This window comes from Thunnus albacares, chromosome 16 (genome assembly GCF_914725855.1).
Source record: "Thunnus albacares chromosome 16, fThuAlb1.1, whole genome shotgun sequence".
NCBI classification, from domain to species: domain Eukaryota; kingdom Metazoa; phylum Chordata; class Actinopteri; order Scombriformes; family Scombridae; genus Thunnus; species Thunnus albacares.
In genome coordinates this window covers 25534013-25554536 of record NC_058121.1, presented here as the reverse complement: position 1 = coordinate 25554536, position 20524 = coordinate 25534013, and the positions used below count along the sequence as shown (strand labels likewise).

Here is a 20524-nt window from a genome sequence, read left to right as displayed (position 1 = left end):
TGCTTCATGGCTTGATCACTGCATATGCACTGATGCACATGACTCTCTAGATGCCATGGAGATAAATTATGATCTGGCCACTACCGACCACCCTTTTCTATGTTGTTAAATTTAGGCAACATACCTGTTATTGTCTGTTGATAGCAATGTAAGTGCAGGGACATTAGACTAGTCTAACTTAACACAGGAGGATCTTAAAGAAAACATTTTTTGGATGCCTTGCTGGGATGTATTGAACTACCAAAAGATGCGACTGTGTGTTGTGATATGAATTGCAAGAATCCACAACAATAGTAATGAGTTATATTCTATGTATGATTCTATTGTGGAGTCTCTCCTCATCTCCAGCAGGCCTTTTTATAAACATAAGTCTAATGTGTACAATGCTAAGCCTGGTTGAAATGACTATGTAAAAGAGTTTCATGCTGAGGCTAAAAGGGCTATTAAAGCATGGGTAGAGTCAGGTAGAAATAAATATGCACCCATATTTGAATATGAGAAATGTGCAAATTTGCACCTTGAGAAAGTTGCAAAACAACTTCAGAATCATGAATAATTGTAAAACATCACTACCATTGAATATTGTCAGAGTAAATGGCTTAGAGATCATTTCTCAGTTGTGGCAGAAACATTACTATGATCTGTTCAACTGTGTTAAAAGCAATTTGATTAGAGTAGACAACATCAATAATAATTAGGATGTGATTGTTACCCCACAAGAAGTCCAAGATGCTGTCATGAAACTTAAGGCCTAAATGCACTGGAAGCGTCATGACGCGCGTCAAACTGCCTTGATGCGCCTACTCTGACCTTGTTTCAATTTTTGGAGCGTCAAATGAGGACCCAGCGACCAAAACTGTTTTCTCTGCAGCCGAAAAAGAGAGAAATAGTGCAAGCCAGCTGAGCACGGGCGAGCAAGCGAGAGAGAGAGAGACAGTGAGCAAGGAGAGCGAGCGGTAGTGAGAACAAAACCTCTGAATGAGAGAAGTAAAACGTTATATTCTGATTATTTCACAGCAGTCACATTTTAACGCACAAATAAATAACCATCAAACAGTCAACAAATGATTTACTGTGGACACAGACGCTCTTAGTTTCAGTTTCATTTTCCTCTTCTGCATTTCTCCTTTTCATTCACTCATTACGTCCAACTAGTGGTTGATACAAGGACAAAATGACGAATTTGTGTTGGTTCTGTGGTGTTGGAATTTCAAATCTGATGCTTGCAGTGCGCCATAGGAGCATCAATTGACGCGCCTCATCTGACGCGCGTTCATTATTGCTTCTAGTGCGTTTAGGCCTTAAGAGATAATAAGCCGTCCGGTATGGATAATATAACTGCTAAACTTGCTAGTCAAAAACTCTACCCTCTGCTTGCTATTTGTTTTACTGGGTTATTAGTCCATGGTATTCTACCTGACTCTATTTTATCTGGTATACTAGTACCTTTCATTAAAGATAAAGCAGATAAACGAAACAGCTTGGAGAATTACAGGCCTATAGCCCAACCATGTCCTAATTGAATGTGACTCGAGTAAGCGTCAGCAAAAAATCAGTTTTATTGTTTTGTTTTCTATTGGAATGTCCCAACTGGCCACGAGCGACGCAGCGCTGCGCAACATTAAACAGTTTTAATGCACATCTGCCAGCCAATCAGAAAATAGTATTCATCCACACCGTGGTGTAATTAAGCTCTAACCAACCCTGAGCTGAGCTCTGTCAGGTTGAATGTGGGAACATTGGCGTTCCAGCCTGAATGCAAATGTCTGATAATTATAGAATGCCTTTTGTTTTTTGTTAATTTTCTTGTTTGTTTAGATATTGTTTAAATGTTTATTCATTTTTTTCCGTCCTCTTCTTCTTTGTATTCTATTGTGCTATGGACCCCTCATGAGCTGTGTCCTCTGAACAGAACTAAACTTTAAAGAGAAGAATAAGCAGTGCTGACTGTATTACACTGAAACAAAGGTTGTTTATTAGTTCTATTTTATCTCAGAATCTCAGGTGTGTTGTGTTGTTTTTCACAGGTGCATAATGATGAAGATGGAGATGAAGGTGCAGTGTTCTATAAAACATTGAAGAACCTTCTGCTTCTGTGAGACTCCACTGCTCAACAACTTTCACACCAACATCAACTCACCAGGGTCCACTGCAGTAACATAACATTTCATCAGATTTTATATGATTAGTTTCAATAAAAAGATCATTTTGTTTTTGTCAAACTTTTCATCCATTTAAAAAAATTTGACCATATTTTTAATTGTTACTGATTGCTTTTTGTGTGCTAGCTTTGTCTTAGTTTTATCATCATTTATACAGAAAAACAAATTTTTTAAGTAACTTTCATTTTGGATTGTTTTAAACATGTTTGCTGAGAGTGAGATATGTTTTAAATTGTGTAGAATAGACTTAACTGAGCTGGGAGCTCTAATAGAGTCAGTAACTGTCTTCTCTTTATTATAACTGATATGATACTACTGGACAGTATTTCTCTGTGTTTCCTTGCTGAGCTGCACTAGACGTATAATAACACAAAGATGGAAATAAAAAGGCTGTAACTTTGAGAGATTCACACTTGATTTGATGAACTGAGACTGCTGAAGCCTCATATTAACTTCAGATTAACTTTAGAATATATTTTTGTACAGAATGAGGATTTTGTTCCCATCTCTGACACTGGAAGCATGTTAGAAAGGGATCTTTGATTACAGCAAGTAAAACCTGTTTCAATGTATATATGAGCACCTGACTATTGTTTAAAGACAGACTTGAAAAAATGTGAATCTATCCTTTAAACTGCCTCGCTTCATACTGTACATTGCTATTGTAGTAATTTTATGCTTCTTGTACCTTTTCCTGAATAAACTTTCTTGCACAGACATAAATATAAATCCCTTCTGTAAGATAGAGAATATGTTCTGTCAGCTGGTAACTACAAATCTGATCAGACACAAAAATGACGTGGTGTTCCTCAAGGATCCATTCTCGGGCCTCTTCTGATCGATCTCTACATGTTCCCATTAGTTCAAAACAAACAAACATTTAAATATTTTACCAACAATACTTTTCAAGAATATAAATACAAATACTCTACAGTAGTAAAAAAATGTGGTGATGCAAAAGTTTGTGGACTTGATGTAATTTGTTGGTTGGAGTAAAATATAAAAACGTGGCTTTTTTCTCGTTTGTGAATTTAAAAGTTCAAATGTTTTATGACTTCTGGTCACACTTGAAGTCACATTTTGATGATGAAACATGAAACATCAGCTCTGCCTCAAATAAATCCAGCTTGTGTGTTCTCCATGTTGTTACAATATATTTGTGCTTTGTAGCTGTTTTCTTGTTGTAGTCTGATGCTCAGTTTTTCATTGTTTGAGCTTTAAGTACACTGTAAAAAATGACTGTGAAATTTACATAAAAACTATGTAAAATCCCTACAGAAAAGTATTGTAAACTCAAAAACATATATTTTTTGTTTAAAGTACAGTGAATTTTTGGAAACTATTAAACAGAATGTTTTTGTTATATTTACAACAACAATATGTGATTACAATCAAATTTATTTGTTAAAACTACAAATATTGGTAACAAAAACAGAGAAATACTGTAATACTCATAACAAAACAATTAATTTCACATGCAAATATTGTAAAAACTATAGTTTTAGTCAGTTGTTTTAAAAAATACAAATATATGTAAGTCACTTTACAAGTTTATGCTGTAATTTTAACATGATTGATAAAATGATGCAAATTGACGTAGGCCTATTTAAAATGTTTTCACAAAAAAGTTTTATTGTGAACCTGAGAGGTTACCTATCTATTTAAATATAAAAAATATACAATTTTAATAACATTGCATTTATAATTTAGGCTATTTGTAGCATATTGTAGAGTGTGTGTATAAGACATTCAAATTATTGATATATGCAAAGTAACACTGTTCAGTCCTAATCCTTGTATGCTTTATGTTTCTTTTAGTCTTTATCATTATCATTTTCACAGGCTAAACAACCTAACAGTGCCACCTCTAACCACTTGTACTTTTACTCTCTCATTGTGCACTGAGTCCTCCTAATTTTGAAATTTAAAAGTGCGCAGCTGAAGTTCGTCTCTGATTGGATAATGACGTGAGGGCGGGAGAAGCGCGAACCATTAGCCGTTAGCGTCACTAAGGAGCCAGTGTGCAGTCTGCAGAGCAGAGAACGGAGCAGAAATCTTCGGACCACTTCATTTTAAAAGATTTTAGGACAAATCTACAAGTTTTTTGGAGGGTCTGTGGCTGTTCAATTGGAAGGTAAGCTTCATATTTAGGCTACTCTTTTTTCGAGACCAGACGAAAATGTGTGCTGAAAGCTAGCTAGCTAGCACCAGTCCATATTTAAGACCAGTAACGTTAGCTCAATGTGTGATAACTTAATTCAGCTGAAAAGCACAGGCAAACATTTGAAATCCTAAAAATGATCACCTGCGTCTTTTGTAAAAGCAAATTTGTTACATTAAGAGGCTATGTACTGCATTGCAGAGTACATAGGAATGAGCCTCATTGTCTTTTCAAATGTGCTGGCGCCAACTGTAGTCAAACATTTACCACTTACTCAGCTTTCAAGGGCCATTTTTATCGTGTGCACAATGCACCTGCACCGCAAGCTGCTCCTAAAGCTGTTGTTGCGGATTTAAAATGCGCAGTTTCATTATGTGCCCGCAATTTACACACGGTGAAAGAGCTAGTGTCTCACTTAAATGATCATTTTGGAGAGGGCAGGTCTGTGTCATGTCCAGTAAGTGGTTGTAAGCATGTGTTTACAAAAAAGTCATCATTTACTTCTCACATGTGTAGGAAGCATAAAGCATGCTCCCCTGATGGTATTGATGACATGTACAAGGAAACTCGCCTTCAGCCCCCAAATGTCATTGCCAGTACAGATGATTCAGAAAGCACACATGAAGCCATGCCAACAGCTAGTGCAGCCAGTGATATGCCAGAGAATGATAGTCAGTCTTATCTCAGAAACATGTGTCTCTTTTACCTTAAACTGCAAGGACAGCTGCTTATTCCTGCCTCTACTATACAGACTATTGTTGAGGAGATGCAAAATGTGCACGAGTTAGGTCAAGCCTACACAATAACTAAAGTAAGTTCTTTATTAAAAAATGATATGAGCCTATCAGATGAAGCAGTCACTAAAATATGTGACTGCATTAAAGAGTCAGATTTGTTCTCTGCCTGTCATCAGGGACAATTAAGAACAACATACACCAGAAATCAGACATTCACAAAAATGTTTAAGTACACGGAACCCCAAAAAGTGCTATTGGGAATGGATGAAAACATGACACAAAAATTTGCGTACTACATACCAGTGGCAGAAACTCTGAAGAGCTTTTTGCACTCCCAGTTATGGAGGAATGCACAGCCACAACAGTTTGGAGATCCTGATGTAGAGGTTTTTACGGATTTATATGATGGAAAAATTTTCAAATGTCACCAGTTCTTTAATGAAAACCCTGAAAGCCTCAAACTGATTTTGTATCAAGATTCATTTGAAATTGTGAATCCCCTGGGTTCTGCTAAAAAGACACACAAAGTTCTTGCAGTTTATCTTTCATTAGCAAATTTACCCATTCATTTGCGTTCAAATACTGATAATATGTTTTTAGTCTTGTTGTGTGTTGAGAATGACTTAAAGCGTTTTGGAATAGCCAAAGTTTTCTCAGAGTTGTTGGCAGATCTGAAATCCTTGGAGACAGATGGAATAAATGTAGATGGAAAAACAGTAAAAGGGGGTCTCTACTGCATTGCTGGGGATAACCTTGGTTCTCATTGCATAGGTGGGTTTACAGAGAACTTCAGCCGCTCTCAATATTTTTGCAGGTACTGTGACATCACGAGAAGTGAGTTTGAGGCTGATCCAAATGCCTGTGGTCCTCCACGCACCCCAGAGACGTATGACACAGCTGTTGCTGATCTCCAGGCTGAAAACATCCAAGACGTCAGAGGAATAAAGGTAAACTCTATCTTTAATACCCTTGAGTCTTTTCACGTATCCCAACCTGGTCTCCCGCCTTGTTTAGGTCATGACCTCTTTGAAGGAGTCTTGTCATATGATCTAGCACTGTACTTGAAGAACATTATAAAAATGAAAAAATGGTTCACATACTCACTCTTAAACAGGCGCATCAAACAGTTTAAGTACAAAGGATCTGAAGCACTCACAAAGCCATGTGCTGTCAAACCTGACGGAGCCAAGTTATCAGGGCAAGCCATTCAAAACTGGAACCTTCTGAGATTGCTACCAGTTTTGATTGGTGACAAAGTGCAAAATCATGAGGATGAAGTATGGCAGTTAGCTCTCCAGCTAAAAGACATTGTGGATCTTATTTGTGCTCAGAACATTTCCTTGTCCCAGATAGCATATCTTGACATTTTGATCCAAGAATATTTGGAGTTGAGAAAGATGATGTTTCCTGAAATTCAACTCAAACCCAAGCACCACTATTTGCGCCATTATTCAGCACTGTCGTTGAAATTTGGTCCATTGAGGAGATTATGGACGCTTAGGTTTGAAAGTAAACACAGTTATTTTAAAAGATGTGCCAGACACTTGAAAAACTTCAAAAATATTTGTCAAACATTGTCAGAGCGTCATCAGATGTATCAGGCATATCTTTTAGCTGGGCAAGAATGCAGTAAACTACTGCAAGTGAAGGACAGCTGTGCGTTTTATCCCAACCTCTACAGTGACGCTATTAAACATGCAGTCAGGGAGTTAGCCTTTTCAGAAAGCAATACCACAGTTGCCACAGATATTCAGTACAAGGGCACTGCATATAAAAAAGGACAGTTTCTTGTGTACAGAAATGATGAGTATATGGAGTTTGGTGAACTTCTACTCATCTTGATTCAAAATGACACATCTGTGTATGTTTTGATGGATATCCACAAAGGCATCTTCCTCTCAGAATACCATCTGTATTCTGTGACAAAGGACAGTCTTGGGTTACAATGTATCAACATTAATGACCTGCCTGATTTCTATCCTTTGGTATCATATATTCTTAATGGATTCCAAGTCATTCCACTAAAACACAGTATTGTGGCAAAATAAAGTCCAATTAAAGCTGTTAATTGGACTGTTAGTTTGACATTAATATAAGTGTTACCTGATGCATGTCCCTGTTCTGTTAAGTGTATGTACTGTATATTTTTTCTGTTCTGCATTTCTTCTTCAGTGTAAATATGAGTGACTCAGGGCGAACCTTCCTAGATGTCGCCATCATGGAAGCCCTACCAGAACTTCAAGTAGTAAACAAAAACATCCTGGAAGAGCACTTGCAGTCCATTGGAGTCGAGACGTATGATGATCTACGCTTCGTAACGGAGGCTGATTTGATGACAGTATTAAGACCTGTACAAGCCAGAAAGCTTCTTTCTGTTTGGAAACAGAAATGTAAGTAAAAACACCACAACACACAGCTATTCAACAGCAAAAGCAGACATGGACATTGTGTAATATTGTACAATGTGAATCATAATCTTATTTTTTTGTCATTTAAAGACCAAACTCCCGAGAACAGCTCACTATCATCTGTGGAAGCCTCACCTACCCAACTGCTGTCATCGCTCTCTGTTTCACCCCAAAGTTCATCGTCAACCTCCTCCAGCAGCCTAGGACTTGACACACAGTGGGAAGACAACTTTGAAATTCCATGGAGTAAATTTCCTGAGGAAGTGATGGATTCTTTGGAGAGGGGAAAAAGGCCAGGCCCAAAACTGAGGAGGCAAATGGTCCGGATTGTTGTGACTGAGATGATGGAAAAATGCCCCCATGTAGGTAAAAAGCATTCAACTGATGTTGCAAAGCAAATGGTGGCAAAATATCCCAATTCTCTGCAAGATGTAATAGAGGGCGATATTGTTGGAACAGGCTACCATTCCCTTGTAAAACAGCTGCAAAACAGAATCGAAAATGTGAGGCGCACTTCAACACCCAAAATAAGAAAAAGAAAACATCAGGCTGATGACTCAGACCACACAGATGAGATCCCATTAGAAGAGAGAGCAGCAATGCAGGACACTTACGGATGCATTAAATGGAATGTGAAATTTCTGCCCCGTGAAGAAACTCAAGAGAGCCAGCACCAAAAGAAGGAAAAACTCAAGGAGATGTTCCAACAATCTGATGCCAATCCAGAGGAGGTAAAATGTCTAATGAAGTCCACTTTTTACACACAGCGTCAACATGTCAACCAGGGAAAAAGTATCAAAAGCCTTCGAGAGGAGTGGCCATTTTGGTTTGACGAACTTGGCATGTCGGTCCACTTCAAGGAACTCACTGGGATTGACCTCAAAGAGACATTCACGCGAAATTTGGATTTGAAGGGAAAAAGGCTTCTCAACTACATGACCACAGTTTATGTCACCAAGAGTAATAAGTTCCTTCAGACTTATGCAAGGCTTCAGAGGATGCGGGGACAGCAGAGTGGCTGCTCAGATGATGTGAAAGAGATGGTCCTGCTTCTGCTCAGCTACTTTGATGAGAAGGAGGAGTCCATGTTCTTCCATGTAGAAGATACCTGTCTGGCAGAAGAGGTCCAACTGGAGCAAGTGCCTCTGACACCTGCTGTTATTGTCTGTGGTAAGTCTGTTTCATATCTCTTTTTTTTAATTGCACTGTTTATAGAATCTGTCATGTGAGTGCAGCGCTTATTAATATAACCTGTTAAATAATTTGTTCATAGGACAGTCCTGCTATTCCTCAACAAGGTACATGCTGAGTCTGGATCGGAACCTCATCAACACAAACATCTCCTCCTTCATTTCTGCATTGTGCCTCATGTTCGGGAGCTACTTCTGTTTCAACATCCATTATCCATCTGAGCTGGCTTCAACTCTGGAGTTTCTTCAAAGGTGAGTAAACATGGCATGGCATTTCTCAGACCTGTACTTTAATTAAGCCTAAAATGGCTAAGCTACACAAAAACTGCCTTAATAGTTCCTAGGGCCAAAAACTGCCCCATTGAAACCCATTAAAACCACTATTTTTGATCCCACGTTTATCTTGACAAAAACTAATGCATTCCTTTATGTTAAGATTTCGGTTTGGACCACAGGCTTTCAATTTGTAGTTTTTATATTTGTCCATCAGGTGGCACCACTTTTACCCATTCAAAGCATGCCGCAAAGTTTCACACTTTTTATTGTTTTCTGGAAGAAAAGTGTGTGTGCTATTGATGTCGGATAATGTTGTGTATGTGTACTCACTAAATGCATTTAATGGAAATTATTTAGTTTTTTTTGTATAAAAACAGCATTATGTAGAGTTATGTAAACATACTGGCATTGAAAGGGTTAAAAAGCTAAAAATATAATTAATATTTGATATGTATATTTCAGACTCTAAAAGAGTGACATGTTTAAAGTAGAAAAAAATATCAAAATATACTATTTTTATAGCAGTTCATGGGAACAAGCCACGTTTTGGCTTTAAAAACATCCACGAAGTAAATAAGTTAAGAACACATGAAGTTTTTTTTTTTAACTGATCAATTAAAATGCTTAATATGCTTTTATTCTACAGGTGTTTTTTCTCGATAAACCCAGAAAAAGGAACTAAGGTGGAGAATAAAAACTCGAAGCGTCGTCTCAATCTGAACCCTCGAGTCCTCACCCTGATCCAGGACCTCTCCGATCACGAGTGGCGTTAAGCCTAAATATGGACTCCTTCTGTGCACTCTGACTGTTTGTTTGAGAAGAGGTACTGTTACTTTTCGCTTTGTTCAATCCACAATGTGTATTATGGTAATTAAGGCACAACGTAATTTTTGTTATTTTGCAAAAATACCTTAACAAACGTGCATTCTTATTTTGAGGGGGTACGCCTCTCCACAGATCTGACCTGTAACTTGGCCTGTTGGCATCACGTGATTGTCTCCATGGAGATAGATAAGTTTTATGCCATACTGTGGAACATTCAGAATGTAAACAAAATTTTGATTGAATTGGGTTGTTGTTGTGTGCCTGACACTTAAACTTTGTTTGTTAAAGTTTGTTAAAAATGTCCAGATTTAAAGAGGCTAATCTTCTGGAGTATCTCAACTTGGATTCAGTCATAGTTCAAGAACCATTATATGTAGCTTCTTTGCATGTTGTATCTGTTGAAAAAAATGCATCCAGTTGTTTACAACTATTATTGCTGTTAAATAAATTTCCCAAAAGTGATATTTTTCTCTCGTCTTTTCTCAAGATGTATTTTTGCAGGTTTATACGTAAATTTTACATTATAACTTGATTATTAAAACATAAAAACACAGCATATTTTGAAGAGATTTTATATATAATATACAGAACCATTCCATTTAAAATGCAGAGTTTTACTGTTGTTCTACCGGTTTAAATTAGTTTTTGTTTGATATTTCCCTGTTAATTTTATCATTTATTGATGCACAATTAGCAGTTATTACATGTAAAAAATACAGGAAATGGTCTATTTATATACAACACCGTTATGTGAAATTAACAAAAAAAAAATTGTAGACTTAACAGTTTTTTAATGTGATTCAGCCGTGATTTCATTCACTGTAAATCAATTTACATATTTCGTCTGTAAAGTTGTCTACTGTGCTGCTGTATTTTTTACAGGAATTCTCTGGTAACCACAGCTGCCAGCGTTTTCCTGTAAAAACAACAGTTTTTTTTTTACAGTGTAGAGGCAGATGTTTGCTAGTAGCAAGTTGTTAGTATTTTTGATCTTTGTAGTGATGCAGTTTTATCACTTCACTCACTGATTATTTCATGTTTCTGTAGTTTTAAACTTTGTTAACTTTGGACTTTCATGGAGACTGTTGCACCGCTGATCAGTGCTGTTACTGATATAAGTGTTGATAAACTTACTGAACTGAAAACTAAGGGACTGTTTGTTATTTATCAGAGAGAGGGGGGTTCAAATTATGAATTTATGTTGGCCTGAATGACATTCATCAGTTCTCTTTTTTTTTATCAATCTTCCTTGACTTGTTTGTGTTTTTATGGGCCATGTAGTTGTGGTAAATAAACGCTGCTCCCGCCACTGGCGGTGGATCTGGCATATTTGCCGGCTACGATAACTGTCAGATGGTGTTCAGACTCTGCCTGCTCGGCAAACCACAGGTGTACCAGCATGGTAATGCTAACTTGTCATTAAATAGCAACAACAAAGCCCGCCCATTTGGAGGGAAGATATGGTTATGATTGGTCAATTTTACTTTCATTTGACTTACTCGGCCCTCTGTAAAAATTATAGCTGGACCACCAATCACGGAGCTGAAAGCAGCATTTTCTTCCCAGCAACTATGGAGGTGCAAAAGTCTGACAAAAGGGGCTTCTTTCATTTAACCCTTCACATTCCAACACAAACTGAATAGGCAGGTTTAAATGGTTTATTTACTCAGAAATATTTTGAGTCCCGTCACCATGCAGCAGTAAAACACATATGTATGTATGTAAAAAATGTATTTAAAATAAATACAAATGCAACATTTAAAGTTGTATATCCCCCCTTAAGTCCCTCCCCAGTGCTTAAAAAATTATTTGAAGTGCCTCCCTCATTTTGCACCACCCCCTCCCTCTCATAAATAACAAACAATCCATAAACTGAATTATATATCTCCCTGCTGCACCAGAGAGTGAATCACTAGACTATGAAAGACTCTTTTTCACCAACTATGATATATAATTGAACAATAGTACCATGTAAAGTGCTGTACTGCAAAGAAACAGAGTTTCTACAGGAGCAACCACTAGATGGCAGCTCAAGCAGGATTTTTATTACGGCTGTAGTTACTCTGTAAGGAACATTTAACTGTTATTGGGTTTGCCGTGCCAAGAGCAGTGTACTTTGTGCACCTAAATACAGCTTGTTTATTATATTGGAGTGATTGAGTTGTTTTCAACACAACTGAAATGAGCGTCTCTTTATCTTGTACCTTGATAAAGTGTGGCTTGTCTGTTCCTGTGAGCCTCAATTTTGGGCTGGTTCCTGCAGCAAAGTCAGAAAGTTAACTATGATAAAGTTTGTTTAATTATTGCTCCTCCTACAAACTCGACTCAACCTGGGATCCAGAAAATGTAAGTTTTTAAGATTTATTTATTGCTAACATTTATTTGTGGGTGTCAAAAGAGTAGAGAGATGGACGTAACTAATATTAACCAATATTTGGGAGAAAAATGACAGAAAATGTCTTTTGTTAAAGGGAAATCATTTGCCTTAAAATGCAAATACTGCTACTGCACACAGGATGTGAAAAAACAATGTTGTCACATTTTAAAAGCATTACTTGATGAGGTCATGATTATAAATACAAACTTTGAAGTACAGCGTTGGAAAGGAAGTGCGCTGTGCTTTTGTTGGTGAGTAAGTGGAGACATTCACCCTCAACTTCTACAATATCTAATCCTTTATGTATTTACTATTGTCTGCCTATAATATAATAATATTTTATAGATTTATAGGATTATATAAGATACTGCAGATGTGAGCACCAACTTGCTCATAAAATGCAAAAACATTCAAATTTAAAGAGAAGAGAAGCTAATATGCTCCACCTACAAAAAGTTGATAACTTACAAGTGACAAAAATAGACTGAAGCCACAATGAGGAAGAGACAGAAACGAGCTGATGACATGAGAGCTACATTTGTCCAGCGTGGGTATCCTACTGAATGGATTAATAAGCTTTATGAAATGGCTTTGAGAAAACCCCACTCGGAACTGTTGAGAAAAATTGAGAAAAAAGAAAAGAGGTTTTCTGTAACTTGTGTTACCTCCTATTCTCCCCACTCACATGCCATAATATCAGTTTTCAAATACAGCTTTTCAAATGATGTGATGTCACTTTGATGGGGAAGTAGAGGTAACTCTGCAAATGGAGCATTCATTACAGGCTGACTTTTGAATTTCAGGAAATATTTCTGCATATGTTCACCTCATGTTTTGGAACTTTGATTAACTATGTTTAACATAGACGTCTGACATTATAACAGTATATACTTGATTTTGTACGTATTTGTTCTGCAAAATATGACATGATGACTTTTGGGCCTAATTCCCTTCTTTGAGAGAGAATAAAATAAGATTGGAAGAGTGAGTCAGTATAAATCCACATGTTACTGAGCAGCCTTCATGTTGTCTTCACTGTGTAGGCTGATCCTGAAGATGGTGTTTCCTACGTCTCCATCAGCTTCACCAAGAAGACCAACAGTAAAGCCCGGGTAAGCTGAGTGTTTAGTTACACTGGTGTTGTTGCTGAATGAAGGAAAAAGTTTTGTCAGGAAGGAGAAAAGAAAAGAATATTTATTTTATTTCAGTTATTAAATAGAAGCAAAATGATGACTTTCAGATCTCTCAGCTCCTGTCGACTTATGTTGTTATGCTTTTTCATGTCATTATGAGTAATTTATGTGTGATGCTGTTTCCCTTTTGTTTCCCAGGTTGGTGGTGATGGTGATGATGAAGGTGTTGCAGTGACCTACAGCACTGTGAAAGCTTCCTCCTCTTCTGCTGGAGCCTCCACTGATCCCAGTAACCTCTACGCTACTGTCAACAAACCCCACAAATAACAGATCACAGTGTTCATATCATTACATTTCATTTATAACTGATTAGTTGAAGCTTTCTGATGAGAAAAAATAGTTTTTATTCCCAGAATCTCAGCCAATTACCCTTTACTTCATAATAGAGACTGTATCCCTGTGGGGAATTTGTCTGTACTGTCCAAACCTCATAGAGATTTTATCCTAATAATCAGTTATTCACAGTGTGCAGAACAGACTCTGCTTGACACATGAAAGGAAAGACAAAAAAAAAGCAGTATAGTTTTTCAGTATAATAATGATTCACTGTTGGACTGTTGTTCTGGACTTTTTGTCCAGAAACGGATGTAGTAAATTAAGATTTCCTTAATGAACTCACTATCAGGCACTTTATTGAGCTCAGTGATTGTTGTACTAGTGTTGAGTGAAAGTTATAATCTTAATTTTCACTGCTATTATATTTCTTCTGGTTGTTTTTTTTCTCTTTAAGCATGTATATAATGTTGTTTAATGAGTGTTATAATGTATGTCTCTGTTCAGTTTACCATGATGTGGTACAAAATTGTCAAAAGGCAAACTGAGCAGAGATGTGATCATGTGACATCCCTTACTTGGACTGAATAAATGGTGTCACCCTTGAGAGTCAAATATTAAACATCTAAATGAGTAGAAAATGTAATAAATCTAAAAGGGTTGTAGATCTATTGTACAGTTTTACAGTTGAAATTCCATTTATGTTTCATGCTTCTTTCAGACTATTTTAGAAATTAACATTTGTGTTTGATGTATTATTATAGAGTGAAAGATAAAAACAAATACACACACATACATCACACACTCTTCTTGTTGCTGTTGTTTTGTGTGTAAGGCCACTGAGCATGTGTGAGAATGTGGTTGTGATATGTAGCATGACAAGCTAGTGAAGCTCAGTCAACAAAACCACGTTCCTGCACATGCTCAGTGGCGTCTGCCTTGAGAACTACTCTCTGGAGACTGGAGACAAAATAAGTAACCACTAAGTAGGTTATTAGTGATGACTGATTCACAAACACACTTCTGGGACAAGCACAGACCAGCAAGCACACCAGTTATCATCAGAAACGTACTGCTGGGGTCTCAGTGGTGATTTTCAGAGATGAAAGTAGTCTCTTTGTCTGGTGCCTTGATAAAGTTTGGCCTGTCTGTTACTGTGAGCCTCATGTGGTTGAGGTGTTTATCACGTCACCATTAGAGGCTAAAACCTCCAGAGCTCTGCTGCTGTTGTACCCACATTCTCACCAAAACACTTCCTGTTCAGTTCTCAGAAAAAACTGACCTCAAAGGTACAATGAGGGACTAACAGGTTTCAGACCACTAAAACATCATCTTTTCTGTTCTTTCCCAGCTGCCTCAGTATCATCATGTTGCACAATGTTGAGCATCAAGACTCAAAGTTTGACTCTTCACCTGTCTGTTCATGTGTGCTGTCAAACATCAACATGAATCCTGTCACAACAGAATCCTAATTCAGTTTGAAAACATCCTTTATACTACTTTTTACTTATCAACATTGCAGTTATGTGGTATGTTCTTAACCACTATTGGGGTGCTGTTGGTTAATTATTAAAGGGAAATCATTTGTCTTTGAATGCAAATACTGGTCCTGTGCACAGGATGTGAGAAAACAATGTCTTTACATTTTAAAAGCATTATATGATGAGGTCATGATTATAAACTTTGAAATACAGGAAGTGTGTTGTGGTCTTGGTGGTGGGTGGAAAAGTTCAGCCTTAACTCTTACAATATCTAATCCTTTATGTATTTACTCTTGACTGATTATAATATATGATCTTATAAAGATTTATAAGATTATATAAGATACTGCAGATGTGAGCACCAACTTGCTCGTAAAATACAAAAATGTTAAAATTGAAACAGAAGAGAAGCTAATATGCTCCGCCTACAATAAGTTGGTCATTTACAAGTGAGAATAATAGACTGAAACCACAATGAGGAGGAAGAAACACTTTACTCATGACAGGAAGTAGACAGTGTATTTCTCTGTATGAAGCACTAGTAAGGACATTTTGAGAGCTAAGAGTGAGAGAAGAAGACAGAGAGAAAGACAGAGAAGCACGATGGTTGATCTCAGATGGATTAAAATGTCTTTATTTCTGATACTGGGGCTTCAGTTTACAGGTAAGATACAAAAACTGCATTAATACCGATCGTACTTTATTGAATAACCATTTTACTGAGACAGTCAAATATGCTGTTTGTTTTTAACATTCACACTACAGTCATATTCTTATTTCAGTTCATTTATTACATTTCTCTCTCAAATTCTCAACAGCAGTAACTGCACGAACTTCCCTCAACATCACTGTCAGAGATGGAGATGAAGTCACTTTGTCTTGTGAAAATGTGATGACTGATCAGGATAAATGTGACAGTACTACTTGGCTCTTTAGTCATACAAGGAGAGCCAAAGTAAAGCCCATTGAACTTGGGCAGATTGGTAAAAATGTCAAAGCTAAATCAGACAGACTGAGTGTTACAGTGAACTGTTCTCTGGTTATAAAGAAGGTCACAGTTGAGGATGTTGGTTATTACACCTGCAGACAGTTCAAATCAGACAAACAACAAGGTCAAGACGCTCAGATTTATCTGTCTGTTGTTACCAGTGAGTATTTACATCATAATGTTTTCAGCTCAAACTGTCTTGTTAGAACAATATACTGAAACATTACAATAATTATGATCACAGTGATGAAGTTAATTTTACTCTTGTTGTCTTTCTCTCACAATATCTCCATCTTCACCAGTGACTGAACATAAGGACACTGATAAGGTGACGTTAAACTGCTCTGTGTCGACATATGATGAGTGTAGACAGACAGTGAAGTGGGTGTATGAGGGTAATTATTGGGATGTGAACACTCAGCACATGAAGAAGTCACAGTCTTCTTGCTTTGACACTGTGAACTTTACAACTTGCCATCTTGCTGAGATGTCAAAGTATTCTGAGTTATTCAAGTGTAACGTGACAGATATTTACACTGGAAAAGTGCAGCTGTTTGCCTTCAGCCCTCAGTCTTCAGGTGAGTAATCTGCCTCATTTAGTTTCTCTTTTTTGTGTGTAGATGATAATTATGTGGTATTTTCTCACCACAGTTTGTTGGTTTTTGAGATTTAATTTGTCCAGCTGAGGATGCAAGAAAAGACACAAAACCCAAAACATCAACACTAATAGGAATAAAGGAAAAAGGCAAATAAATTGAGCCAAACGCAACAGCATCTGCATGAAAATACAACACACAAACAACGTTCTTTTGTTCCAGTTCACCTCTCTGTCTATCTCTTGTTATTTTTTCATATGTTCAGGTGAGGACACTAAAAGAGCTGCAACAACAAAATCAACACCAATAAAATCAACAAAAACAACAAAATTACTGACATCTACATCAACACCAACACCAAAATCAACAACAGCAACAATGGGAAAAAGCACAAAGTCAAAGATGAACCAAACAGCTCCTACCAACAATGATACTCAACTAGGTAGAGACTTAATAACTTGTATCTCTCTTTCTCTCTTTTGATCAGGATTTTGATCAGAACTGAACTATGCTGTCAAAATGTTTTCAATATTTTCAGATTTTCCAGATTGGGCAAAGTTCATCATTGTGGCTGTGGGTTTAGCATCACTCTTAATAATTGTTTTGGTGATCATCAGATGGAAGAAAACTAAAGGTGAGAACACTGACAGATGAAACTTTCATAAACAAGACATTTTGATAAACCTGGATTTTCACTGTGGAAGCTAAAGTCGATTCTTTTGTCTTTTCAGGGAAGAAAACACAGATGGATGAAAACATTGTGAGTTCACAAACTGAATTATTAAATGTTTATACAGTTATGACTTTTCAGAGAAAAACAGCGTTTATGGTATGTTGTTTTAAAGGAGACATATTCAGCACATTTCCAGGTCTATATTTATATTCTGGGGCTCTACTGGAATATCTTTGCATGATTTAAAGTTAAAAACTCCTTATTTATCTTCTACTGGTCCTTTATGTAGCCCCTCAGTTCAGCCTCTGTCTGAAACAGGCTGTTTTAGCTCCTGTCTCTTTAAGACCCGCCTCCTGATGAGCCCACTCTGTTCTGATTGGTCAGCTTCATGAAGCTTTGTCCGGCTCCACAGACTACGTAAACAAACAGTAGTGGTCAGATTTCACGTCTTTTTCTTTTTCTTTACTTTAAATGTCAACTTTTCAAATACATCTGTACATGTTTGAGCTTAAATCTGATCCAAAATATCTGAAAGACTACAGAACGGACGGCTGTTTGTGTGAATGTGTGAATGATGTGACGTCAGTTTAATGGGGAAGTAGAAGTAACTCTGCAAATGGAGCATTCATTACAGGCTGACTTTTGACTTTCAGGAAATATTTCTGCATATGTTCACCTCATGTTTTGGAACTTTGATTATGTTAAACATAGATGTCTGACATTATAACAGTATATACTTGATTTTGTACGTATTTGTTCTCCAAAATATGACATGGTGACTTTTAGCTTAATTTCCTTCTTTGAGAGAGAATAAAATAAAATTAGAAGAGAGAGTCAGTATAAATCCACATGTTACTGAGCAGCCATCATGTTGTCTTCACTGTGTAGGCTGATCCTGAAGATGGTGTTTCCTACGTCTCCATCAGCTTCACCAAGAAGACCAACAGTAAAGCCCGGGTAAGCTGAGTGTTTGGTTACACTGGTGTTGTTGCTGAATGAAGGAAAAAGTTTTGTCGGGAAGGAGAAAAGAAAAGAATATTTATTTTATTTCAGTTATTAAATAGAAGCAAAATGATGACTTTCAGATCTCTCAGCTCCTGTTGAGTTATGTTGTTATGCTTTTTCATGTCATTATGTGTAATTTATGTGTGATGCTGTCTCCCTTTTGTTTCCCAGGTTGGTGGTGATGGTGATGATGAAGGTGATGCAGTGACCTACAGCACTGTGAAAGCTTCCTCCTCTTCTGCTGGAGCCTCCACTGATCCCAGCAACCTCTACGCTACCATCAATTAACCCAACAAATAACAGACCACAGTCTTCATATCATTACATTTAATTTTTAACTGATTAGTTGAAGCTTTCTGATGAGAAAAAATAGTTTTTATTCCCAGAATATCAGCCAATTACCCTTTACTTCATAATAGAGACTGTATCCCCGTGGCAAATTTGTCTATACTGTCCAAACCTCATAGAGATTTTATCCTAATAATCAGTTATTTACAGTGTGCAGAACAGACTCTGCTTGACACATGAAAGGAAAGACAAAAAAAAAAAAGCATTTTAGGTTTTTTCAGTATAATAATGATTCACTGTTGGACTGTTGTTCTGGACTTTTTGTCCAGAAACGGATGTAGTAAATTAAGATATCCTTAATGAACTCACTATCAGGCACTTTATTGAGCTCAGTGATTGTTGTACTAGTGTTGAGTGAAAGTTAAAATCTTAATTTTCACTGCTATTATATTTCTCCTGGTTGTTTTTTTTAATCTTTAAGCATGTATATAATGTTGTTTAATGAGTGTTATAATTTATGTCTCTGTTCAGTTTGCTTTGTTGTGGTACAAAAGTGTCAAAAGGCAAACTGAGCAGAGATGTGATCATGTGACATCCCTTACTTGGACTGAATAAATGTTGTCACCCCTGAGAGTTTAATATTAAACTTCCAAATGAGTCGAAAATGTAAAAAATCTAAAAGGGTTGTAGATCTATTGTACAGTTTTACAGTTGAAATTCCATTTATGTTTCATGCTTCTTTCAGACTATTTTAGAAATTAACATTTGTGTTTGATGTATTATTATACAGTGAAAGATAAAGACAAATACACACACATACATCACACACTCTTCTTGTTACTGTTGTTTTGTGTGTAAGGCCACTGAGCATGTGTGAGAATGTGGTTATGATATGTAGCATGACAAGCTAGTGAAGCTCAGTCAACAAAATCACGTTCCTGCACATGCTCAGTGGCGTCTGCCTTGAGAACTACTCTCTGGAGACTGGATACAAAATAAGTAACCACTAAGTAGGTTATTAGTGATGACTGATTCACATACACACTTCTGGGACAAGCACAGACCAGTAAGCACACCAGTTATTATCAGAAACATACTGCTGGGGTCTCAGTGATGATTTTCAGAGATGAAAGTAGTCTCTTTGTCGGGTGTCTTATTAAAGTTTGGCCTGTCTGTTACTGTGAGCCTCTTGTGGTTGAGGTGTTTATCACGTCATCATTAGAGGCTAAAACCTCCAGAGCTCTGCTGCTGTTGTACTCACATTCTCACCAAAACACTTCCTGTTCAGTTCTCAGGAACATTTACTTCAAAGATACAAAGTGGAACTAAAAGGTTTCAGACCACTAAAACATCATCTTATCTGTTCTTTCCCAGCTGCTGCAGTATCACCAAGTTGCACCATGTTGAGCATCAAGAGTCAAAGTTTGACTCTTCACCTGTCTGTTCATGTGTGCTGTCAATCATCAACATGAATCCTGTCACGACAGAATCCTAATTCTGTTTGAAAACATCCTTTATACTACTTTTTACTTATCAACATTGCAGTTATGTGGTATGTTCTTAAGCACTATTGGGGTGCTGTTGGCTAATTATTAAAGGGAAATCATTTGTCTTTGAATGTAAATACTGGTCCTGTGCATAGGATGTGAGAAAACAATGTCTTTACATTTTAAAAGCATTATATGATGAGGTCATGATTATATACTTTGAAATACAGGAAGTGTGTTGTGGTCTTGGTGGTGGGTGGAGAAGTTCAGCCTTAACTCCTACAATATCTAATCCTTTACGTATTTACTCTTGGCCGATTATAATATAACATTTTTTAAAGATTTATAAGATTATATAAGATACTGCAGATGTGAACGCCAGTTTGCTCGTAAAATACAAAAAT

At 37.0% G+C, this 20524-nt stretch overlaps 1 protein-coding gene and 1 long non-coding RNA gene across 2 annotated transcripts; both read left to right on the top strand.

Moving 5' to 3' along the window:
- The first annotated feature begins 3667 nt into the window (after nt 1-3667).
- LOC122965793 lies at nt 3668-10221 on the top strand. Its single transcript, XM_044330004.1, has 6 exons — nt 3668-4296; nt 5875-6007; nt 7233-7450; nt 7559-8638; nt 8742-8910; nt 9581-10221. The coding sequence occupies exons 3-6, from the start codon at nt 7240-7242 to the stop codon at nt 9705-9707; spliced, it is 1587 nt and encodes a 528-aa protein (XP_044185939.1). The 5' UTR covers nt 3668-4296; nt 5875-6007; nt 7233-7239; the 3' UTR covers nt 9708-10221.
- A 6987-nt stretch (nt 10222-17208) lies between these two features.
- On the top strand, nt 17209-18610 carry LOC122965619. The gene is made up of 4 exons (XR_006398273.1): nt 17209-17301; nt 17399-17427; nt 18229-18297; nt 18517-18610. It is a non-coding gene; the product is annotated as an uncharacterized LOC122965619 (long non-coding RNA).
- The last annotated feature ends 1914 nt before the right edge of the window (nt 18611-20524 follow it).